This window comes from Antedon mediterranea, chromosome 8 (genome assembly GCF_964355755.1).
Source record: "Antedon mediterranea chromosome 8, ecAntMedi1.1, whole genome shotgun sequence".
NCBI classification, from domain to species: Eukaryota; Metazoa; Echinodermata; class Crinoidea; order Comatulida; family Antedonidae; genus Antedon; species Antedon mediterranea.
This window is the reverse complement of record NC_092677.1, coordinates 12,907,069-12,928,436: the sequence shown is the minus strand read 5'-3', so window position 1 is coordinate 12,928,436 and position 21,368 is coordinate 12,907,069. Positions and strand designations below refer to the sequence as shown.

Here is a 21,368-nt window from a genome sequence, read left to right as displayed (position 1 = left end):
AACGCAAGTGAATTGACCAATCACAAGCGATGGCTTATTCGCTTGTGATTGCTAACTGTCTATAACTTCGCTTTTCATTGGTTAACACGCTTGCGTTGCGTTTACGTCCTTGCGTTACGTTCTAGTGGGAACCAAGCTTAAGAGACACAACGCAAGAACGTACGCGAAACGCAAGCGGGTTGACCAATGACAAGCCACTGTTCAAATAATCCATTATTGGTCAAATCACTTACGTTGCGTTACGTCCTTGCGTCGCTAGTGGGAACCAAGCTTAACGGACACTCTGTATCGTTATTTTGGTTATCGTTTCCATAGCCATATTATCACCCTCATATTACTATTTTATCTTTACAGTAAATCAAAAATAATTATACATTTACAATAAAACTGTGACTCTACGCTACACTACATAATATAATACCGTATATTGCAAAGTGGATATTGTATTATTTTTATTAAAATATATTTTATATAACTATATATTTAATATATTAGTGATCAAGTCTTGACCTTAATAACATATATTATAATATAAATAGTTCTTAATCTTATATCATTTATTATAATAAGAAGTTTATGCGTGTTCTGGTGGAAGCGCAACACAATGTTGATGAAGTAATCCTATTGTGCTTTCTGGTAAATAAAGCATTTGTTGCCGAATTGGTGGTAATAATACATTTGATAATTCAACATGTCTGTCTGCTAGACCTAACGTAGGCAACTGTGAAGTTAATGGTTGGTGCATACTGTAGGCACTAAGCCTACACCCAGGAGATAAATTACGAGGTTTGGCCGATATGATCATCGGTTCGATGGCAGACTCGTAGCTGTGTGTGTCGCTAACTTCTGCACGATTTTCAGGTTCGCTACAGCCGCAAGAAATACAGACGATTAAAATGATGATGACGACGAAGAATATGCCGAATGCTACTGCAACACCGAATGCTGTGCCCATCCACGAATTCCAACCATTGTCAATTATTGTAGTTTCTTTAGTTGTAGGGGCTAAACATAAATAAAATAAAAGACAAACTGTTTACGGGAAATCAAGTTGCAATATTTGAATGGTTGTAAATCTGTTGTGAACGCACACACGCATTAGTAGTAATGATATTATAAATAAATAAAGTGTAGCCCTACAGTATATAGTTTTAGTAGTATTACTGGTAGGGTTACATATTGTAGGTGAGAATTCTAATTCTAATCAATAAACGTATTAAAATTATTTTTACGTAATAATAAACGTATTAATATGTAACTTACGATAGCATGACTGTCTTAATTCATCACTTCCATCTTTACAATTAGGAAGACCGTCGCATTTCAGGTCCTTATGAATGCACATATCACCTTCACTGCACGGGAAACAATCTAAAGAAATAAAATAATTTTAAAATTTACGAAATGTCATATCATAAATATAAATCGTTTAATAGGCCTACAGCGGCTAGCACAGGCGAATTACCAATGGCATCGAACGATATTATTGGCGCGCAAACGAAGTTTTGCAGAGAAAATAATGCTTTAAGCTCTGTCTAGTTTGACAAAAAAGCGTGGTGTGCCCAAATATGATACGGTATTGATATGCCCAAATATGGTAGTGATATTTCTTCATCATGTCCATATATGGGCACATCACATTTTGTTGTCACATAAAGTTTGATAGTTTAAACAGTGCTTAAGGTTAAAATGGAGAAGAGGAGTAAACCTTGGATGATGGTCTAATTCTCAAAAGAGAAGATTTTCAAAATTAGAAAAGCTCATTTTGGTATTATTATATTTTATTATGAAAATTTACCTTCAGATTGGTCATCTGGATACACAGTAGAGTAAATAACAGTAAAACCAATACTCTTCGACAAAACATCACCAGTAATAAAACGTATTGTCATCTCATTTCCCGTACTGACGAGGTACTTAAACGCCTCTGGCATGGTGCGTCCACAAAGACCTTTCATAGTGCCTGTTAACCTCAAACTTGAAAGAGCTGGGCCATCATAAACTAAGAGTTCGTCCTGGTAACAATTGTGAGAGTCAGTGATGTCAAAACTGTCGAACCGTATTGCTATTTTCAGGCCTGGCTTTGCCACTAATGTTACCTTACAATCGGTGTTTTCTGCGTAACTATGGTGGCCTGGGTGTGAGAAGATGATACCGCCATTGTGTGAAACTCTTTGCCAGCATTCGCTATCCGTGTCTTGTTGAACATATGCTGTAATAAAATGTATGTTTAGTTAGGCAAAAATAAATCATTAAAACAAATATGCATAATTGATGTTTTTCTGCACATTGCCCCATATCAATCTGTAATGTTGTTTTTCATTCGACCTAATTTAGTGAAATTATATACAGTGCATTCTTATCATTCACGACTGTTATAACTACTGTATTATTACGTTTAGAAAGAAAGCGATAAATCTAATCATGAGTTGATTAGATTTATCTCTTTGTTAAACTGAATAGACCTACTGCCTGGATGAATGACAAAATCCATATCCGTAACTACTGTATTACGTTATTCCGTATACTAAAATCATTGTATAATCACACAACCACACATATACAGGTTACTGTTTCAATATTTATATAACGAACAATAGAGATTCGAACCATTCCATTATGAAAACAAATAATGGACAAGAACGAATCAGGCTACTACAACGTAACGACAGAGTGCAGAACAATAAAACATTAAGAAACACCTATTCAAATGTACGTCATTATTCAAATGAATGGAATTAAAAAGACAGTTTATAATTTTATAGATAATGATTGAATTCCAGACCCATTGTATGATACGGTCTTGTCACACCTATTGTCTTTTTGCAGTTTATTATTAGGCCTATACAGCTTACAATTTACAAAATCATCACCCACAAAAATCAACTATGATATAAAACTCTTATAAATTTTACATTTATAATTATTTGAAATGGTACATACCAAAATACAATTGCAATGATATTAATCGACATTAAATTAAGCTTTCAATATAAATTTAATGACAAAAAGAGAGATCGACGTTTCGGTACCATCATAGAACCATTTTCAAGATCAAGTGAATTCAAAACAATAATAAGTATGTGCCCTAAACACTGTATTAATTCAGTCATTATTAGTTATATAATATTGATAATAAATTAAAGGTCCATGGTTATAACCTAGGCATATATTGCCATTATTAAAGCCGTATCAGAAACATTTTGCTCATCTAGTCTATTGGGATTAATTAATGGCTTATTATGTAATTGAAATCGTATGTAATTATAATCTTACGTAGGCCTAATTGTCATCTTATGTAATAGTAACCTCATATTCGTGTTCTTCACTTATCTATCTTTAGTTTAATTAACTGTACTAATTTACCCATGGTTTAAATATTGATATTAGTAATTAAATAGGCCTACTCACTTAAAATAGAGACATTTTCTTATTCATACTAAATATTATACTATGCATTTTATCTGTAACTGCACCTTTTGAATTTTTAAATAAAAGGTTTGAAGACTACTTTTATATATTTATTTTCAATATTATTGCTCGTTTTATATAATCAATGTCATATTATTCAATTCAATTTAAATTTTTATTTATTTTGGTAAATAATGGTATCCACGGTGACTGGTGGAGATGATAATTACCAAATTTTTGTTTCCAATTCCAATTATAGGCCGATTCCTAGCAATTAGTATATGCCAGTAAGTAGGTTTTGTTATAGTATGGCCTCCATTGATATGTCTTCTCAACACCAGACGTGCTTGACTTTTATATTAATTTACAAACCTTGTGTTTAAGAAAGGTAGTGAGCATAATAGATAGGTTTACAATATAAGTGTGTTCTGTTTATCTTGTTGAGCCATGGTGGAACAATGGTTGATCAGTATGGAACCCCGTGAAAATGCTTAAATGTCAGTTGCAACAATGACTGTCCACACTTAAAGCCCTTTGTGATTGACAGGCGTCTATTATAACGAACAAGTGATCTGACAATGTCAATCAATCTCATACAACAAGGTGTGAACTGACTCTTCCGATTGACTGATTTGGTCATCTTCAAAAAGAAATTAACATGACAAATGCCTAGGTGGATACCGGAAACTAATGTAGTCTTCCCCTCCAAGTTCACTTCATATCTCTTTTGCGTATTTACTTTTTTTCTACGCATTTGGTTAATTGTCTTGAGATTCAACCGGTGTTTAGTTATTTGACTTTTTCTAATAAAACTTTGAATTCTCTACAATAACAACCTATAATATGTGTTTTTTTTAAATATCGTTACAGTTATCAAACTCATTAAATGCACAGGCAACCAAACAGTCGTTATACTGTAGGCACTTACGACGATCAGGAATAAGTTTTTACTGTGGTGATCTTATTGAAAGTTTGTAAAAATGTTGCTAATTTTTGCTCAGTTCAGGAGTTAAGAGGTATGCACATCCGATTTACAAAAATTACAGTACTTATAATATGTAAGATTGATGATAAAAACACACATTCAAGTCACAAATTTAAAACTGTGAACAATATAGATTTTCAAGAAAGAGTACGGGTATTTATCTATGGTATACACTCTGTAGCAATTCCAATATTTCTAAAACTTAAAATCCTCATTCTTCGCATTTTGCGTTCGTAACGTTAAAACTATTAAGCGTATTAATACATCATGAATACTATTAACACACAATAAAGCACATTATGATATAAAACAGAAAATATTGAATATACTTACTTATATTGTATCCATAAACTTCGTAAAGAAAACATACAGAGATATAAAATAATATATAAAATTCCATGATGTTTGTGAGTGTTCGTATACAACCTGTTTGATCAATGTAATGTGACCACTGATGATAATAGTCTGATTGCCTGGTCATTTAGCGCTTCATTTACCATAATAAAGAATGGATAATTGGACATGACGGCTGTTACATGTAATTATCACCACCCCTCTGCTACTGGGATTAACTCACTCTTCTGAATACACGATAAGGTATATTACTGTATAATAATCATTATTACTGCATACTTAAATAATATATATTTAATAATTATTATAAGCCTACTCCAAACCTACTACTTTTATGGAAATGTTATAACTGTTAATAAATAATTCCAGTATTGTTTTAAAGGAATATTTTTTAAGGAGGGAGTAAGCACGGATAACTAAACCCACCTTTCAATCAAAATGTCATGGCGAGTATGTATCACATCGAATAATAGAATTCATCCGGCTCAACGGGAGACGGGCCCTTAGAATATAGTTTGTAGCAAGCTACTAGTGTTAATAAAAAGATTGAATAAAACAAGGGCTATTTGAACAATACAACAATTTATCACAACGTGTAATTGTTATGTAAGTCTATTCATTCATAAATCATACTACTGCCTTGGTCACCAAAGATTATTTAATATAATACCAATCGAGAAACTGTCAATCACATTTCGAAAATGATGTGTGCCATATATATAATATGGTTTAAAAAGAAATTGTAGCTTTGTTTCCTTTTATTTATTATTAGTTTATGTATATATTTTTCTTTTTCGAATTCGTATTTAATGTTCTATCTTGGGGTGGGTCAAATTTAAAGTCTTTCTGACTTTTATGACCCTCCCCCACATGATTACTTCATTGTATTTTTTATCCTGTATGTATGTTATTATATTGTGGAAATAAAATAGAATTAATAATTAATATATAACTAACCAACAAATATATGTAAAGAAAGTTATAGTAGATTTCTAGGATATATAATTTATAAAGCCTTGTCTACACTAAAAAAACCTTATGTGAAAATGTGATGTTCCCATATATGGACATGATGATGTCATATCATATTTGACCATATCACTACCATATCTGGGCACATCACATCTAACTAGTTTGATAGTGTAGACAGAGCTTAACATTTGTTGGCAATTCGTTTTATCAAAACTCCTCTTCAGAAATGAATAAGCATTTTTCCTGGTGAATTAAGACTGCACTACATATTACAGTACAATCATTATTTTTTTAACAGTTTTAATTAATTTAGTATCATTAGATAATTGTCGTAGACCTTTATGGTATTTTTACTTTCTTTCTGAAGTTGTTTAAATTCTTATAATGTTTTTATACATGTATGTACTGCGCCTATATCAGCAATCATTGATTGGATATATGGCGCATTATAAATGCTCTTATTATTAGGTCCCAAAATCACTCCTAACCTTCTTCCTTTTATAAAACATATACGTCGACTTTTTATTGTAATTGTTATTTTCTATATCATGTTTTTTTTTTATTGTATATTTCTCTTGGATGCACCTTCATTTGGTCGAGTGCCACTGTTGTAAAAGTGTAATCTCCAAATAAATTATTATTATTATTATTATTATCCTGAAAACAGAATTTATGTTTTATATGTTGGTAGTAATATTCAATATAATCATGACATCATTATCAGATCATAAATACTATCGCCATAAATGACATGTCTTTATTGTCATCACCACAACTGAAACTGATGAAAAATGTGCTCAAATAAATAACAATTTTCTTAGTATTTTACAGATTTTTCAAAAACTTTTCTTTTACTAATGTCAACAGCACGAAAGTGTATAGAAAGATTTTTAAAACAAAGAATAAAACTGAAATCAACATCAATTTTTAAGTAGGTTTGCAAGAATTAAAAATTCTAAATGAGAAAATGAAGATACTGAGAATATAACAATATTAGTAGACACTGGTAGAGTACTAACCCTATTTTATTGATACATTTTATGCATAAAAATAAAATATGCATAAAAATAAAAGTGGGACAAACCCATCAAAGAGAAAAAATTCAAGTCAAAAGCAAGTCATTGACTACCAAATGTTTCAAGAAGATTACTAAAACTTTTATAATTTACAATTTTATTATTTACAATATAAAAAAAGATACAGTTACATTTAATATTTCATTCATTGACGGATGATCACAGTAACAATGACAGAATTAGAATATACGGAAGATCCTGTTTATTTTCTCCACTTAATCTGTTTTTCTATATTTCCCCCTCTGTGTCTTTTGCTTTATTCACCTTCAGGTTCAGTCCACATTTCATTTTCTATTGCGATTATTTTACGCCCAGCTTGCATGCGACAGAACACACACGTGTCGACTTGGCCGACGGTATCAAGTTGTGAAATGGAGAAAGGCTTTCCACAAAGCTGGCACTGAAATGAATAACATGGTGAGTGATGACAGTGGAAAGTCACATGGTTCAAATCATGTAACATGCATTTTTGTCATACAAAAAATGTCATTTGTTAATGACAAAATAAGCTGTAAATACATTTTTTATTTGATGAGAAAAAGAAGGTTCAACCAAAATGCAGACAATCCTTCCGGTAAGCCCTGTCTACACTGTCAAACTACGTTGACAAAAAAGTGTTATGTACCCAAATAATGGTAGTGATATGCCCAAATATGGTAGTGACATGACATCATCATTTTATTTATTAAACTGCACATAACATTATAACAAAAAGGCAGCAAAGAGAACGGGATGAACAGGTGACAAGCATCTCTATCCACATCCCCCCTTAAAATACACAAAACAGTGTGCCCATATAACGGGCACATCACATTTTTTTTGTCACACAAACTTTGATAGTGTAGATAGAGCTTTGGACTACTGGGGCTTTCATGAACAAAACAAAACAGCATTACTGTATGTGTGTGGTTTTTTTTTTATTTATGAGTAAAGTATTACAGAGGCAAATTTATTGTATCTACCTTTATTATTTGCAATCCCATACTTCGTTTTTTTTCCAGCACCACAGGAATGTTATCACTATTGGAGATATTCCACAGTCTGATTGTCTTGTCTCTGGAACAAGACAGAATCCAGTTCTGGTCTTGACTAAAATCAACATCAGTTACCCAATCTGTATGACCCTAAATTGAAAAAAAATTACTCAAAATTGTGACTATATATACCTGGTATCAGAATAAAAATTTAAAAATTATATATGGTAACAAGTACAGTAATTACATAGAAATGATTTTTGACTTCTGCCCTCTATTGATAAAAAACTTTTATTGAAATAAGTGTTGACAATAGGAGGCACCAAACAACATAAGCTCAAAATTGTCTACAAACTTGTTCCTAAAATTCCTCTACTTTTATATGTTATTAAAACCTGGGTGATAAATAAATAACCCTATTATCATATTCATAAATTATATCAAAAATGATCTCATAAAGAGTTTGGTTTTTAGATAAATATAATGGTAAATAATCATTATAGCATATAACATGTTTATAACTTTCTTTCTCTTGAAATCAGATTAAGTCAATATAACAGGGAATAGAAAGAGAAATTATTCTTTGAAAGCTGTTCTACATTTTTTTAACTGTGCCCAATGAAATATTCTTCATAGTCCCTATCGAACACTAGCAACTTAGTATCTTTTAAGTCACATTACTATTGTATATTTGTAATTTTACATTTTTTCATGCCTTAACCACTCAGTTCTCATAAAGAAACATTCACTTGGTGAGTGAGTGGCCTAGCGGTTAAGACAGCAATTAATTAGGCATAATATCGGCAAGGGTTTGTGGATCACTCACTTGCTCTATGGTTCTGGTGGTAGAACAAGTGTTCTTGGATAAGGACTATAAACCATAGGTCCAGTGTACACATCTAGCTCATGTGCACTTTAAAGAACCTAGTACATCTTTCGAGACGAGTAGGGGGTTACCCCAATGTACTAGTACATCACAGCCACTGATAATAGCTGGGCCCTCTGTGAGACCAGTCTTTGACTGAAGAGGTCGCCCAGTATAACGTTTTTCAATTCAATTCAACTCTTACTTTTAGGGTTATTTTTTGTCCACAGTTATCAGCATCCCAAACCACTACAGTCTGATCGTAGGAACCAGAAACGAGTATTGTACCTGAAATATGAAAACAATGTCCTCACTGATACTAGGAATTAAACACCTACAGGTATACACGCTCAACAATTGTAACTGTATTCAATAGTGCTAGGCCTCCAACTCACCAAAATTTTCAGCACAACATTTAACACTATTATTGTAAAATACACTGATTATATAATGATAAGATAAAGATAATAATGATTAAGGAAGCACGCATTTCCACAAACTGCACAAGGCGCTTGTGAAAACCATGAAAAATACAAACCTCCAAATAAAAAACAACAAAAAATTGTTGTACTACAAAATTGCATGTATTTTAAAATGATATGAAACTAACCATCTTTACTGAAACAGCAAGAGCTAATGGATCCCTCATGTCCATTGGTGAAAGTTGTTGGTCCTTTGCTACGGAATATTCCGGTTGATATATCCCACACATGGAGCTGTTTATCCCACGATCCAGTGCATATCCGTCGTTCATTGTTTGTAAAGCAACAACAAGATACAATGTTTGTATGATTCCTAATAGAAAGAATGAAAGCAGATAACATAACGGTTATGTTGAAGGTGATATTGGAATGGAGGTTTTCAACGGCCAGAAACTGTAAAAGCCTTGATAGCAATGCTTAACCTATCGGAACCTAGCAATGATATAGCAAAACGTATGATCACTTTCACATACAGTAGAACCTCCTCCTTTGGGACGCCCTTACTTAGGAGACACAGACAGACTAGTAAGTCCCGAAGGTGTCTCTTTAATAGGGTTCTAATGTACAGCGTATCCCTCCTTTGGGACACCTCTATTAAGGGGACACAAGTCCGAAAGTTGCCAATTATCAAATACTTTCAGTTTGTGGTGCATCACGCAAGTGAAAAATTAGTGGATAGATTAAATAGGGTGGGCAGGGTGTAAACAATTGTTGTAGGTGTGACCCTTACACCATTTGGTTTGAAACAGAACTACCACTAACCCTATTGTTATAGTTGTTTGGTTGTTGATTCTGTCCCATATTTTAGTTGATTTGTCCATGGACGTTGTTGCTACTCTGTCATCGTTTGGAGAGAACTTACAGCTGGTTATCGTACTTGCATGATGACCTAGAAGGAAATAATTAAGTTGCGTTTTTATAAGACGACATCTTCCTTCCTTAAATTTATTTTTTGATAGATGGTTCACAAATAAAATAATGTTATTGAATGATGCAATGAGTATGATTAAAAGAATAAGCAAAGAAAAATAACAATGTCATTATGATTAGGTCTTTTACTACACAGATTTGAGGCCTTATAAGCAAGACTTTTAATCCTCTTTTTGGTTGTATTACTGAACTTACAGAGGTTTACTCAAGCGCCTGTGCGATTCCTATAGTAAGTTCTCTGTATTTTGTGATTCTGATATTTTTTTAAACTCATCATGATCATAAATATATAATAATTAAAATATTATTTATGATTTAATATTAATATACTTAGCACAAAGTGTGTATTATTTTTACTACATACATAATTGGTATATTTTGAATAATAATCCAATAAAATTCCCTTGACTTTTTTGGTTCTCACGAAACGTATTTTCCTAACCACAAAAATAAATCATTCGTTGACTGATGAGTTATTAAAAAAATTGTTTAATCCTTCTATACTACCGTAATACTATTGACATGTATCTATATTATATAAAAAAAATGTTTCTAATTGGTTCGTTGATGCACAGTAAGGCATATAACCTTGCTTTGACGGTACCAACTTGGATGCAATATAAATCCTTTAATGAGATATTTCCTGCGTATAATTAGGGTAGTGGGCTACCGTACCATCTTTACGCTGGTGTCTCCAGTTAACCAATGGCGTGCTGCTGTTAGCCGACATCCTTTACAAACTATATTATTATGCCTCATGGTCTTTGATGATATAAATAGTGTTTAGATATAGTGAATAAAGATATTGTTCTCACATACACTAAGATCAACTGTTGTAACGGAGAATAATATTAATAATAATATTTATTCGGCAAAAGTTCTTAAAACTATATTTTACATTTCATCTTGCCAGGAGCAAGTAGTAGGCATGAGCCCAAACAGAAAACTGCTCTTACTCCATCATTATTATACAATACAAAAAAACAAAACTAAGTAGTACAAAATAATTAAAAACAAAACAAAGTTATAATGAAATACACCAATTAAGAATAAGCTGCATTTAATAAACAATATAAATAATATAAACAATTACAACTTAATATTTTAAGATCAAATGCTTGATGAGTTAGGCTTTAAAGTCTGAAATTGTAGCACATTGTTTAATTTTATTGGGAAGTTGCTCGTAATCTAGGAAAAATAACAAACGATGAATTTAAAAATGTATTGGTCTCAGCCTTCCCATGTATTAAACGCCCTTCACACCTCTCACTTGATATTATTAAGCCGGGCAAACAGTCAATCATAAATTGGTGAACGTGATTGGAGTGGGAGTAAATGTTTCACTACATGCAACAGAGCGTAATGTTCATTATAGTCATGAAATTTGAATCTAATTTATCCTTGTATAAAGCCCACACTGTGATACCTAAATATGGAGACCTCTTTTTATCATGAACTGTTTATTTCCTTTTGTCTGTTTCTTTTTATGCTTCAATTTTGTAACCGACCATTCATCAAAGTATTTATCAGTTATATCATATTATTCATATTTATTATTACCATTTATTCAGATACATTTTACAAATAAAGCAAACAATGAGAAAGTGGGGACAAAACATTTTAAACTGCCACCAAATAGGTTGGTACAACTATAAAAGTTAACACCATGGTTTATAAGTCAAATATGTTATCTGTTTGCCTATAATAAAAATTAACTTTCTCTTTTTTTTCTTAGTAATTTTTGTCTTTTCGTTTTTGGCCTCTACACTTCACCAACATTTCACGATTTGGCCTGTTACTAATTCTATAATTTGTTATTCAATCATCTATCCATTATTCCTATCTATTCATTGTTTCATTCATCTCTCCCTTTCCTTCCAAAGGTCATTTTCTTGTTTATTCGTTCATTAATGTATTTATTAACTGATTATATCAATCCATACATTAGTTATTCATCCATTTAATAATTATTCCTTTCTTTAAATATAAAGAACATCATTTTTTTAAACACAAATACTATTTAATATAATAGCATAATAAGAGAATTATATTATTAATAAACAAAGTTGTATGTTATTGTTATCACTTCAATTTATAATTGTAAGGAAGATATCGTCATTGTCATATTATTTATGTTGTGATTCTCTGTGTTTAGATAAGGATGCTTTAGACCAGGTCCGCCTTATATTATTAGCCAATCAAAATCGTATAATTTTAGGAGGGAAAATGTTATTCTCCTCTGAAGCCTAAAATTTGCATGTCCAGTATAAAAGTGGAATGTAATAGATATTAAGAAGAAGAGAGAATAAGATCAGAGTAGATAAACGGAAAGATGATAAAGAAAATATTAAGGCTTGACTGGTAGTGGTAGAAAGATGTATTAATCGAATTACAAGGAATAAAAGTTCTAGTTGAGTTAAATATACTTTTTGTATGAGTTATCATTCAGTGACAGTGTACGTCGCGTGGAGTTATATATATATATACGCCTGAGAAAGCTCGGAACCAACTAAGATAATCACTACAGTCATTAAAAAGGGTTATTGGCCTAAGTGTGAGTTCCTACCTAGCCAACACTGTACATCATCAATCAACGAGAGTGGTAGTAAATACGTCTTAAAAACCGGCTTAGAAATGAACAACCCTCGTTCAACACCACAAAAAATCATCCCCTACTTGTTGAATCAACCTCCTTTTCCATGGGCGTATATTGCTATAAATTGTCTCTAAAAATCAGTTATAGTCACATAGACTACTGTAATTAACTGTTTTTTGGGGTTATTTATGTGTTTTTGTTTTGTTTTATCGGATCACTGTACTTTCAATACATGATGTAGGATCCATCACCGTAGCAATTATTTGTGTATGGAAGTGCAGTTGGATGCAATTTAGCTTTTAAGCTGTCTGGACTAGTATCAAACTTTATGTTTAAAAAAAATGTGATGTGACCATATATAAACACGATGATGTCATATCACTACCATATTTGGCCACATCACTACCATATTTGGGCACATCACTACCATTTTTGGGCACATCATATTTTTTTTTGTCAAACTAGATAGTGTACACAGAACTTTAGGACCTGTGAAACAGTGGGCTTTAGCCTAAGGCACTTCCCCCAATCTGCCGATCTTCATCATTCCTAATTAGAATGAGTTGCCATTTTTCTTATTAATTTCTAGGTAATTCAGCAACTAATTGGCAGGTCCTCCTCCGCAAACAGAGTACGCATGGCTTAGATCAACTCACTGACAAGTGGGTCATTAAGAACGCCAGAGTGTAACACTCAGAACATTATTGATGAACCATTTTGAAATGGCAAGATCTGATCACTACATACAATGAAAAGATTTATTTATGATCATCCATTACGTCATGATTGGTTAAATTACTGGCATTTTGCTACGCCCTTTAGTTGCAATGTGTGCTAGTGGGAACCAAGCTTTAGGGCTCATTATTAAATTAAAAAAAGGTGGAATATCAAAAACAAAATGATACCAGCTTAAAGCTCTGTCTACACAATCAAACTTTATGTGACAACAAGATGTGATGTGCCCATATATGGACATGATAATGTCATATCGCTACCATATTTGGGCATATCACTACCATATTTGGGCACATCACCCTTTTTTTAAAACTAGTTTGATAGCGTATACAGAGCTTATACACCGCCTACCAAAACTCAGGAGTTTACTGTACACACACAAGGGGTGCACACCATACAAAATGCTGGTGTTGATGCCTGAGTATGTTAACTCTTTGGAGGTTTCCTATTGCTAATCAGTGTGAAAGTGGTATTACTAAATGTATTGATATTATCAAACTACCAACCCACAAGCTCAATCCTACACCACTATCAACCTAATAACAGTCAGGGGAAGAATGGCAAAAGGCTTCCTACTTTCTAGGAGTTTTATGTGGTTATCAGGTAGTCTATACTGTTTTGACAACAACAACGTAGCATGACCACAGAGCTGATTTTATCAGTCCCCCCACCCCACCTAACTGATAACTCACATATCAACTAACGGGACAAACTGACCAACTAACCAAAAACAAATCCATCAATCAACTAACCACCAAAATTAAGGAATCTATGAAATAATCAATCAATCAAAAAAGACATACCGACAAGAAGCCAATAAGTTGGATACAATTTGTAGTTGACTTCCTTTATCATGGTATTAATATGAACCTATTGAAGCTAAAAGTATGTTTAATGATGGATACAAAAAATTGGCAAGGTCCTCTGAAGTATCCTTCCTAATTTGATTCATAAAACTGTTGAAATCATGAATAATCTTTTTCATATCATGTCATACAGCTGATTGATGTTCGTTAAAAAAATGTAAAAGATTAATACATAAGAAATAGGTGACAAAAGGTCAACAATTGAGCAGCAAAATAGGTGTATGAAAAACAAACTTCTGTATAAAACAAAACTATTTCAACAAATATTATATTAATTTCTTATGCTCATTTCAGGCAAATTGCCAATGATATCTATAATAAGTGAGTTCATTCAAATATACGAATACATCATAATATACACAAGATACTCAACTTCAAAAATGTTTATAATAAAGACTTTTTTTTATAAATAATTTTTTTTTTTATAATAATTGGTTTACCAAAAAGTTAAAATTTATTTATAAAATATTCATTTAAAGCCAGATGAAATTTTTCGAGGATAATAAATACATCAATTGTGGTAAGAACACACACACACACACCTCCCAACCCTCCAACTACCAAGTCCGTCTAATATATTGATAAAGTGATGAAGGACTGCCACATTGCTAACAAACATAACACTTCTCTGCATGGCCGTAGCCACCAGTCCGTTGGTAAGGTTTCTGACTTTTTTACTGAGGCCTTTGATATACACCTAAGGCCTATTTCTAGCTTTATAGTAATAGTGTATTTAACTAAATTTTAAAAGTATTCATGTATTTATTTAAGGTAGTTTATTTTAATACATCATGTCTTAATGTATTTTAAATGTTATGGAGTGTACCGGTAATTTTTTGTTATAGGACCCCAACGGAAATAAACCGTAAGGTTTTATTGGGTCATCCTGAGCTTTTTGTTTTTTTACTTTTAAGTTTATATTACAACCGTCCATTATTGTATTGTTAATTATGTGCTCGAATAAAATTGAATTGAATTGAATTGAACCCTGTGGCTTGAATAGAGATTGTTCCCTTTTCTTGCAAAAACTTCACCACTCTATTTCTTGTGGTTACATCACTGCTATGCCTACATTTTGAGTAAGGAATACAAGATAAGATAAGATATTAAAGCGCTTTAGACACGGGAACAAAATATTGGATTTGGGCCAGAATTATAGGATACAGTGTCTAAACCAGAAAGTACTGGGCTGTCTTTTAGTTCCGACTAATTTTCCAACCAAACATTCTTTTCCTATCATGCTCATTATTAACTTAAGTACTTTTCTACTAACATTAAATTTATATTCTTAATTTTCTGTTGTCTCCATGTTAATTTGTCTTTAGCCTAAAGATATTCTTTCTTCTCAGACTTTGTACTTTTTAGCCTTAATGTTTCAATTTTATGTTTCCTATTTCATCAATTAGTTAATATTTCGCAGTAAAATTAAAATTCACTAACTGGAAAACAAAAAAGAACGAATGACCTGAACCTACATTTTCTGTGAAAAAAGTGCAAAAACTGTTTATCCAATTTAATAAAATTTAATGTAAATTAAATCGAGAATATGACAATGAATGATATTTTTATTTTTATTTTTTAATTTTTATTTCAACCACATCCAACAGCGAAAAATCGCCAATTACAGGATTCCTTAAAACTCGTAAGATATAAATATAGAATAAAAAGCACATAAACATACAAAATGGCTTAATTAAATCGATTAAAGAACTTTAGACTTAAATTTGGACAAAGTGTCAAAAAAAATATCAACATATTCTAGAGCTTCTAGACGTTTATTTTCCTTGTGCATTTTGAAGAAAGCTGGAATCTTAATTAATGATCTGTTGACTGTTTATATGGCGTATATAAGACCTATTTTAGAATATGCTGCCCCTGTTTGGCATGGCGCTATCACTAAGGATATGTCCAAGTCTATTAAAAAGGTACAAAAGAGAGCATTGCGAATCATGCTAGGTAACAACTATTTGTTCTATGATCATGCATTGTCTGTTACTGGTTTACCTACTCTTGTTGAGAGAAGAAACAAACTGGTGTTGTCTTTCGGGGAAGGCTTATTAAAATCCGAGCTGTTTAGAGAAATACTTCCCCCTCTTCATAAGCCAGCTCGGTCTCTCAGATTCAACCGCTTTCTTGAAGTACCTCATTGTAAAACCAGCAGACTTAGGTCGTCTCCAGTTCCCACCATGGTGGATATAATTAATAGGCACCACTAGCTCTTTTTTAGATATGTAATAAGTGAATGTTTTAAGGTTTTTTATTCATGTTTGTTTCTTAATTTTATGGTACGATATCTAATTTTAATATGGTGTTTCTATTTTTATAGCAATTTTAACTAATTTTTAATACAATTCATTTCAGTCCTTGACTGTCGTTTTGTAATATATTTTTATATACCGAATAAAATTTAAAAAAAAAAAAAAAACCAAAAAAAAACAAACAATTAATTCATGATGCTCTAGATAGACTTTTATAACAAGTTTTATCATGAGGATTGATAGAGGATAATCATAGGTTAAAGACCACTTATGTTATTACACCCTGATCTTCACAAAAGACAGATTACGTTGGATATAAACTACTGTACACAGGCTTTATCCTCAAATGCACCCTGAACTTCATTTAACCTACTATTTAATTAACAAACTAATATAATTATGATAATAAAAATATTACAATTATTCATTACGAAGAACTCTGACCTAGTAACTAGTTGACCAGGGAATATATTAATGAGAACCGGGCAACAAGCGGTCATGGACAATACAACAAATTGATGTATCATTGTACTTTCTTCTTAATGCCAAAGACATAGATAATATAATATATAATAATGAAAGAACTATATCTCTCACTAATCGAAACCAGAAGAAATTGTTTTCACTATATAAAATAATACAATATATATTTTCATAGATAAAGAAAAGCCAAATGTACTTTTAAAGAGAGGTTGAAGGGTAGATAAAAAACTTAACTTCAACCAAAAATGAACGGGGGATGTAGGTGTTAGTTAAGGGTAAGGCAAGAGGCCCTGAAAATCTTGGCCTTTGGAAAGAAAGTAAAATGGTATCAGAATTAAAGGGGCTATAAATTTATCTGTCTACAATTACACAAACCAGTAGTGGTGTTAGTAGTCTATGAGTGCTAGCTTACCTGTATAAACCGACAATAGCCTGTGCTCTCCAGAGGGAGGGCTTAGATACGAAAGTGAAAAGTTCCTAGAACACCCCTGCATTATAATGGACCCGTCCGCAACCACGCCCTCATGTGGGAACGTACCGTCACCGTCATCTGGAGAGCATGGGCTATTGTCGGTTTATACAGGTAAGCTATAGGCACGATATAAACTTAAGAAAGTAAAATATAATTTTGGGCCATCAATTTGAAAATTAAATAAGAAACTCCTGCTGGCACTTTGACCCATTACAAAACCTGAAGAAATCATTGCAGAAATTTATCACCAATAATGTTACTACCTGAAAGGAAAGAGTTCCTAATCTAAAAGGTGCTGAGCTAGGGTTAATTAAGATTGAGGCCTGCTGCATACGATTAGAGACAGGAAGAAGATTCTAATTGGTCATAATTCACAGGGATAGCAGGTTAGTATAACATGTTCTCAAAAATAATAATCAGAACAAACAACATGGCGTGTAATGTGTAATCAAAATAAATGTATGACAAAAACATTAAAAAAATGTTAGCCTTCAAATTGAGATGTGATACTGCACCACAACTAAACATGCAATTTAACATTCCTGGCTGTACTCGCTCATGTACCTTTTAGACTAGTAAACCTTATGTTAAGATAGACTAGGTGTTAATTTGAGTACAGGGGACACTTTTATTATAGGGACACTTTCCTATGAAATAAACGGCCAGTAATGTTTTAACACTAAGGCCAACCTCTATTCAGGGGACACTTTTATTATAGGGTTACTTTCCTATGAAATAAAAGGCCAGTAATGTTTTAACACTAAGGCCAACCTCTATTCAGGGGACACTTTTATTATAGGGTTACTTTCCTATGAAATAAAAGGCCAGTAATGTTTTAACACTAAGGCCAACCTCTATTCAGGGGACACTTTTATTATAGGGTTACTTTCCTATGAAATAAAAGGCCAGTAATGTTTTAACACTAAGGCCAACCTCTATTCAGGGGACACTTTTATTATAGGGTTACTTTCCTATGAAATAAAAGGCCAGTAATGTTTTAACACTAAGGCCAACCTCTATTCAGGGGACACTTTTATTATAGGGTTACTTTCCTATGAAATAAAAGGCCAGTAATGTTTTAACACTAAGGCCAACCTCTATTCAGGGGACACTTTTATTATAGGGTTACTTTCCTATGAAATAAAAGGCCAGTAATGTTTTAACACTAAGGCCAACCTCTATTCAGGGGACACTTTTATTATAGGGTTACTTTCCTATGAAATAAAAGGCCAGTAATGTTTTAACACTAAGGCCAACCTCTATTCAGGGGACACTTTTATTATAGGGACACTTTCCTATGAAATAAACGGCCAGTAATGTTTTAACACTAAGGCCAACCTCTATTCAGAGGACACTTTGTTGGGTCTCGAAGGTGTCCTCATGTACTGCACTTTGAATGTTATTATGATATAGATATTTTTTATGATGGTTGATCAGATCAGATTAGATTTAAAATTGTAAATAAAAAAAATGTACCTTTAACATTTTGAACTGAAGATTTTTCTCTGATGTCCCAAATGTGAAGTTGAAAATCTAAATCTGACGCTGAGGCGATTAAGTTGCTGTTATGCGAGAAATTGCAACAAATCACGATGCCTGCATGTGAGCCTTTCCACTGGGAAACAAAAGGAAATTAGCGTTGTCATTGAATTAGAGTGGAATTCTAAAAAGTAATGCAAAACTGTATAAAAAAAATACTATACTGTATTAGTTTGGCCATTTTTTATTATTCTGAAATAGAAGTGATCTTCTATCTTTTGCACTGTATTTTTTCTAAATTTAAAAGTGGGAAGGGGATAGGCCAATTTGGGACTGGGACCATGATTTTTCAGGATAGGTTTATACCAGATTATGGTTAGGTTGGTGTTCCTTGATACATATATACTTCTTAAATTTATATAAAGTTGAAATTCAAACAGATCATTGTTACCTTACCAATATTTGGCCAGTTTCTGAATCCCAAACATACAAATTCTTATCCCAGCATGCACCTGCTAATAGTCGATCATCTGGAGACATGTGACATTGGGTAATTTGCATACTTGCACCTGTATAGGCGTGTAGTTTATCACCTGTTGAAGTTTTCTGACAAAAAAACAATGAAAGTGAAATAATATTAATATTAAACTGTATAATAGATTTTTTATTGATTCAAGGATTAAAATTGTTTTGCCAAATATTTTATATATCTTTTCATTATTTTTGAATTGGGGAAGGAAAATACCGTATATTTCGGTGTATAAGTCGCACCTGTGTATAAGACGCACCCCCTAACTGAGAGTAAAATATCGGTATTTTTTATATCGTCGATGTATAAGACGCACCTTATATTTCATCAAAACAATGTTTTTTTATATATTGTAATCAATCTTATTGTAATAATATATTTTGTTATATCTACAACGGCGTCCTTTATTTAGGTTTTTTCTTACCTAGGCTCGGCCGCGGCCAGCCTCAACAAGTTGTTTCTAACTTGTTATTCATGAGTTTCGCACCCGCAACATCGAGTGCATGACCGTGTGTGTAACACGCACGTGTGTGGGCTAGCCTTGCTCGATCATTTCAAGAGGGCGCACGTTTTCACGGACAATCGTATTCGATTAGTATCTATGTATCCGAGAAGTGTGTACGCTAGGTCCATGCTATAATCACCTGGAGAATATACTAGTCGAATACTGTACAACATGTGGCCGCCAAGAAGGGCTTGCGCTGGGGGTACGGCGGTCGGCGATCGTGCGTATAACTATAAATAAATACTATTCCAATCGTAAACGTTTACAAATGAAATTTTATCGGAGCGCCTAAAACAGCTCCATAATAAACAAATCTTTTCATCATATTTAGTATAACATCACGCTAAAATGCCTTGAAAACTAGGCAGAAGCAGGTTGCCGTTACATTAGTACACTGTAGCTAGGCCTAGCCTAGCCAACGAGGTGACGATATGTACACTCTGTGTGGTGAGGCATTTATGTTCGGTGTATAAGACGCACCCTTAATTTAGAGGTCAAATTTGCGTGTCAAAAGTGCGACTTATACACCGAAATATACGGTACACAGCCATGAAGTTACCCATAATGCACATGTTTTGTCATTTGATGCCGTCACTAGACAGGCATCATTCTTGCAAAAATTTGCGGAATTGATTCCCTCTCGGTGTCCACGTAAGACTTTGTAGCGCAACTGAAACAAAACAAAATAAAAAATTATAATTTTCTTTGAAAAAATGTTTGTTTCTCTAAGTTAAGAGTAAAAGCAAGATGACCAAACTATATTCTAAATAAATATAAATTCATTTCTCAATAGTATAATAGATATACTTTTAGAGCTAGTTAGTAGTAGATAGTGGTAGGGAATTTAATTTTTCCAGACGGCTCCCTGTGCCAATAGAAAACAATAAATTTATTTTATTCATTGTCAATTTGGGCAATACCCTCCAATAGGCCTACCATGCAGATAGCACGGTTTACAGTGCCTCATCCTAGAATATAGATAGTAATAGGCTAGGTCTGGTTATCTACATAATACTATAGAAAATAGGCTCGTGCTAGTAGGCCTTCTTTGTTGGTCATCAAGACACAGTCAGTGCACTGTCTGTGTAGAATATTAAGTGTGTGATTGTATGACATTCAGGCTGCACACACCTGAGCTAAATCTTCATGCTCCCAGGTACCAGTTTTACATCGTTGCTCTTCATTTAACTCATTTGTAACTTCTAAGGCTAATGGGTCAATTTCAACCTGTATCATAATTGCTAGGCCCCTAGAAATTGTATAATAATAAAGGAAGAAACTGTCAAAAACTGTGACCAGGCAACTGTAAACAACTTAATGAAAATACCGCCCTCGATAAATTATCGGATCCGTTTGTCACACTCAATTCATTTTTAATATAATAGACTTAGACAGG

The 21,368-nt window shown here is 32.8% G+C and overlaps 2 protein-coding genes across 2 annotated transcripts; both read right to left on the bottom strand.

Moving 5' to 3' along the window:
- Positions 1 to 574: 574 nt before the first annotated feature.
- Positions 575 to 4,877, bottom strand: LOC140057629 (uncharacterized). The gene is made up of 4 exons (XM_072103345.1): positions 4,730 to 4,877; positions 1,799 to 2,212; positions 1,264 to 1,371; positions 575 to 1,005 (listed from the first exon to the last, which is right to left on the bottom strand). Exons 1-4 carry the CDS (start codon positions 4,875 to 4,877, stop codon positions 575 to 577), a joined length of 1,101 nt encoding a protein of 366 aa, XP_071959446.1.
- Positions 4,878 to 6,726: 1,849 nt separating this feature from the next.
- Positions 6,727 to 21,286, bottom strand: LOC140056668 (WD repeat-containing protein 88-like). Its single transcript, XM_072102116.1, has 9 exons — positions 21,104 to 21,286; positions 20,532 to 20,642; positions 19,395 to 19,544; positions 18,936 to 19,074; positions 9,882 to 10,008; positions 9,248 to 9,432; positions 8,843 to 8,925; positions 7,761 to 7,922; positions 6,727 to 7,198 (listed from the first exon to the last, which is right to left on the bottom strand). Exons 1-9 carry the CDS (start codon positions 21,206 to 21,208, stop codon positions 7,055 to 7,057), a joined length of 1,206 nt encoding a protein of 401 aa, XP_071958217.1. The 5' UTR covers positions 21,209 to 21,286; the 3' UTR covers positions 6,727 to 7,054.
- Positions 21,287 to 21,368: the final 82 nt, after the last annotated feature.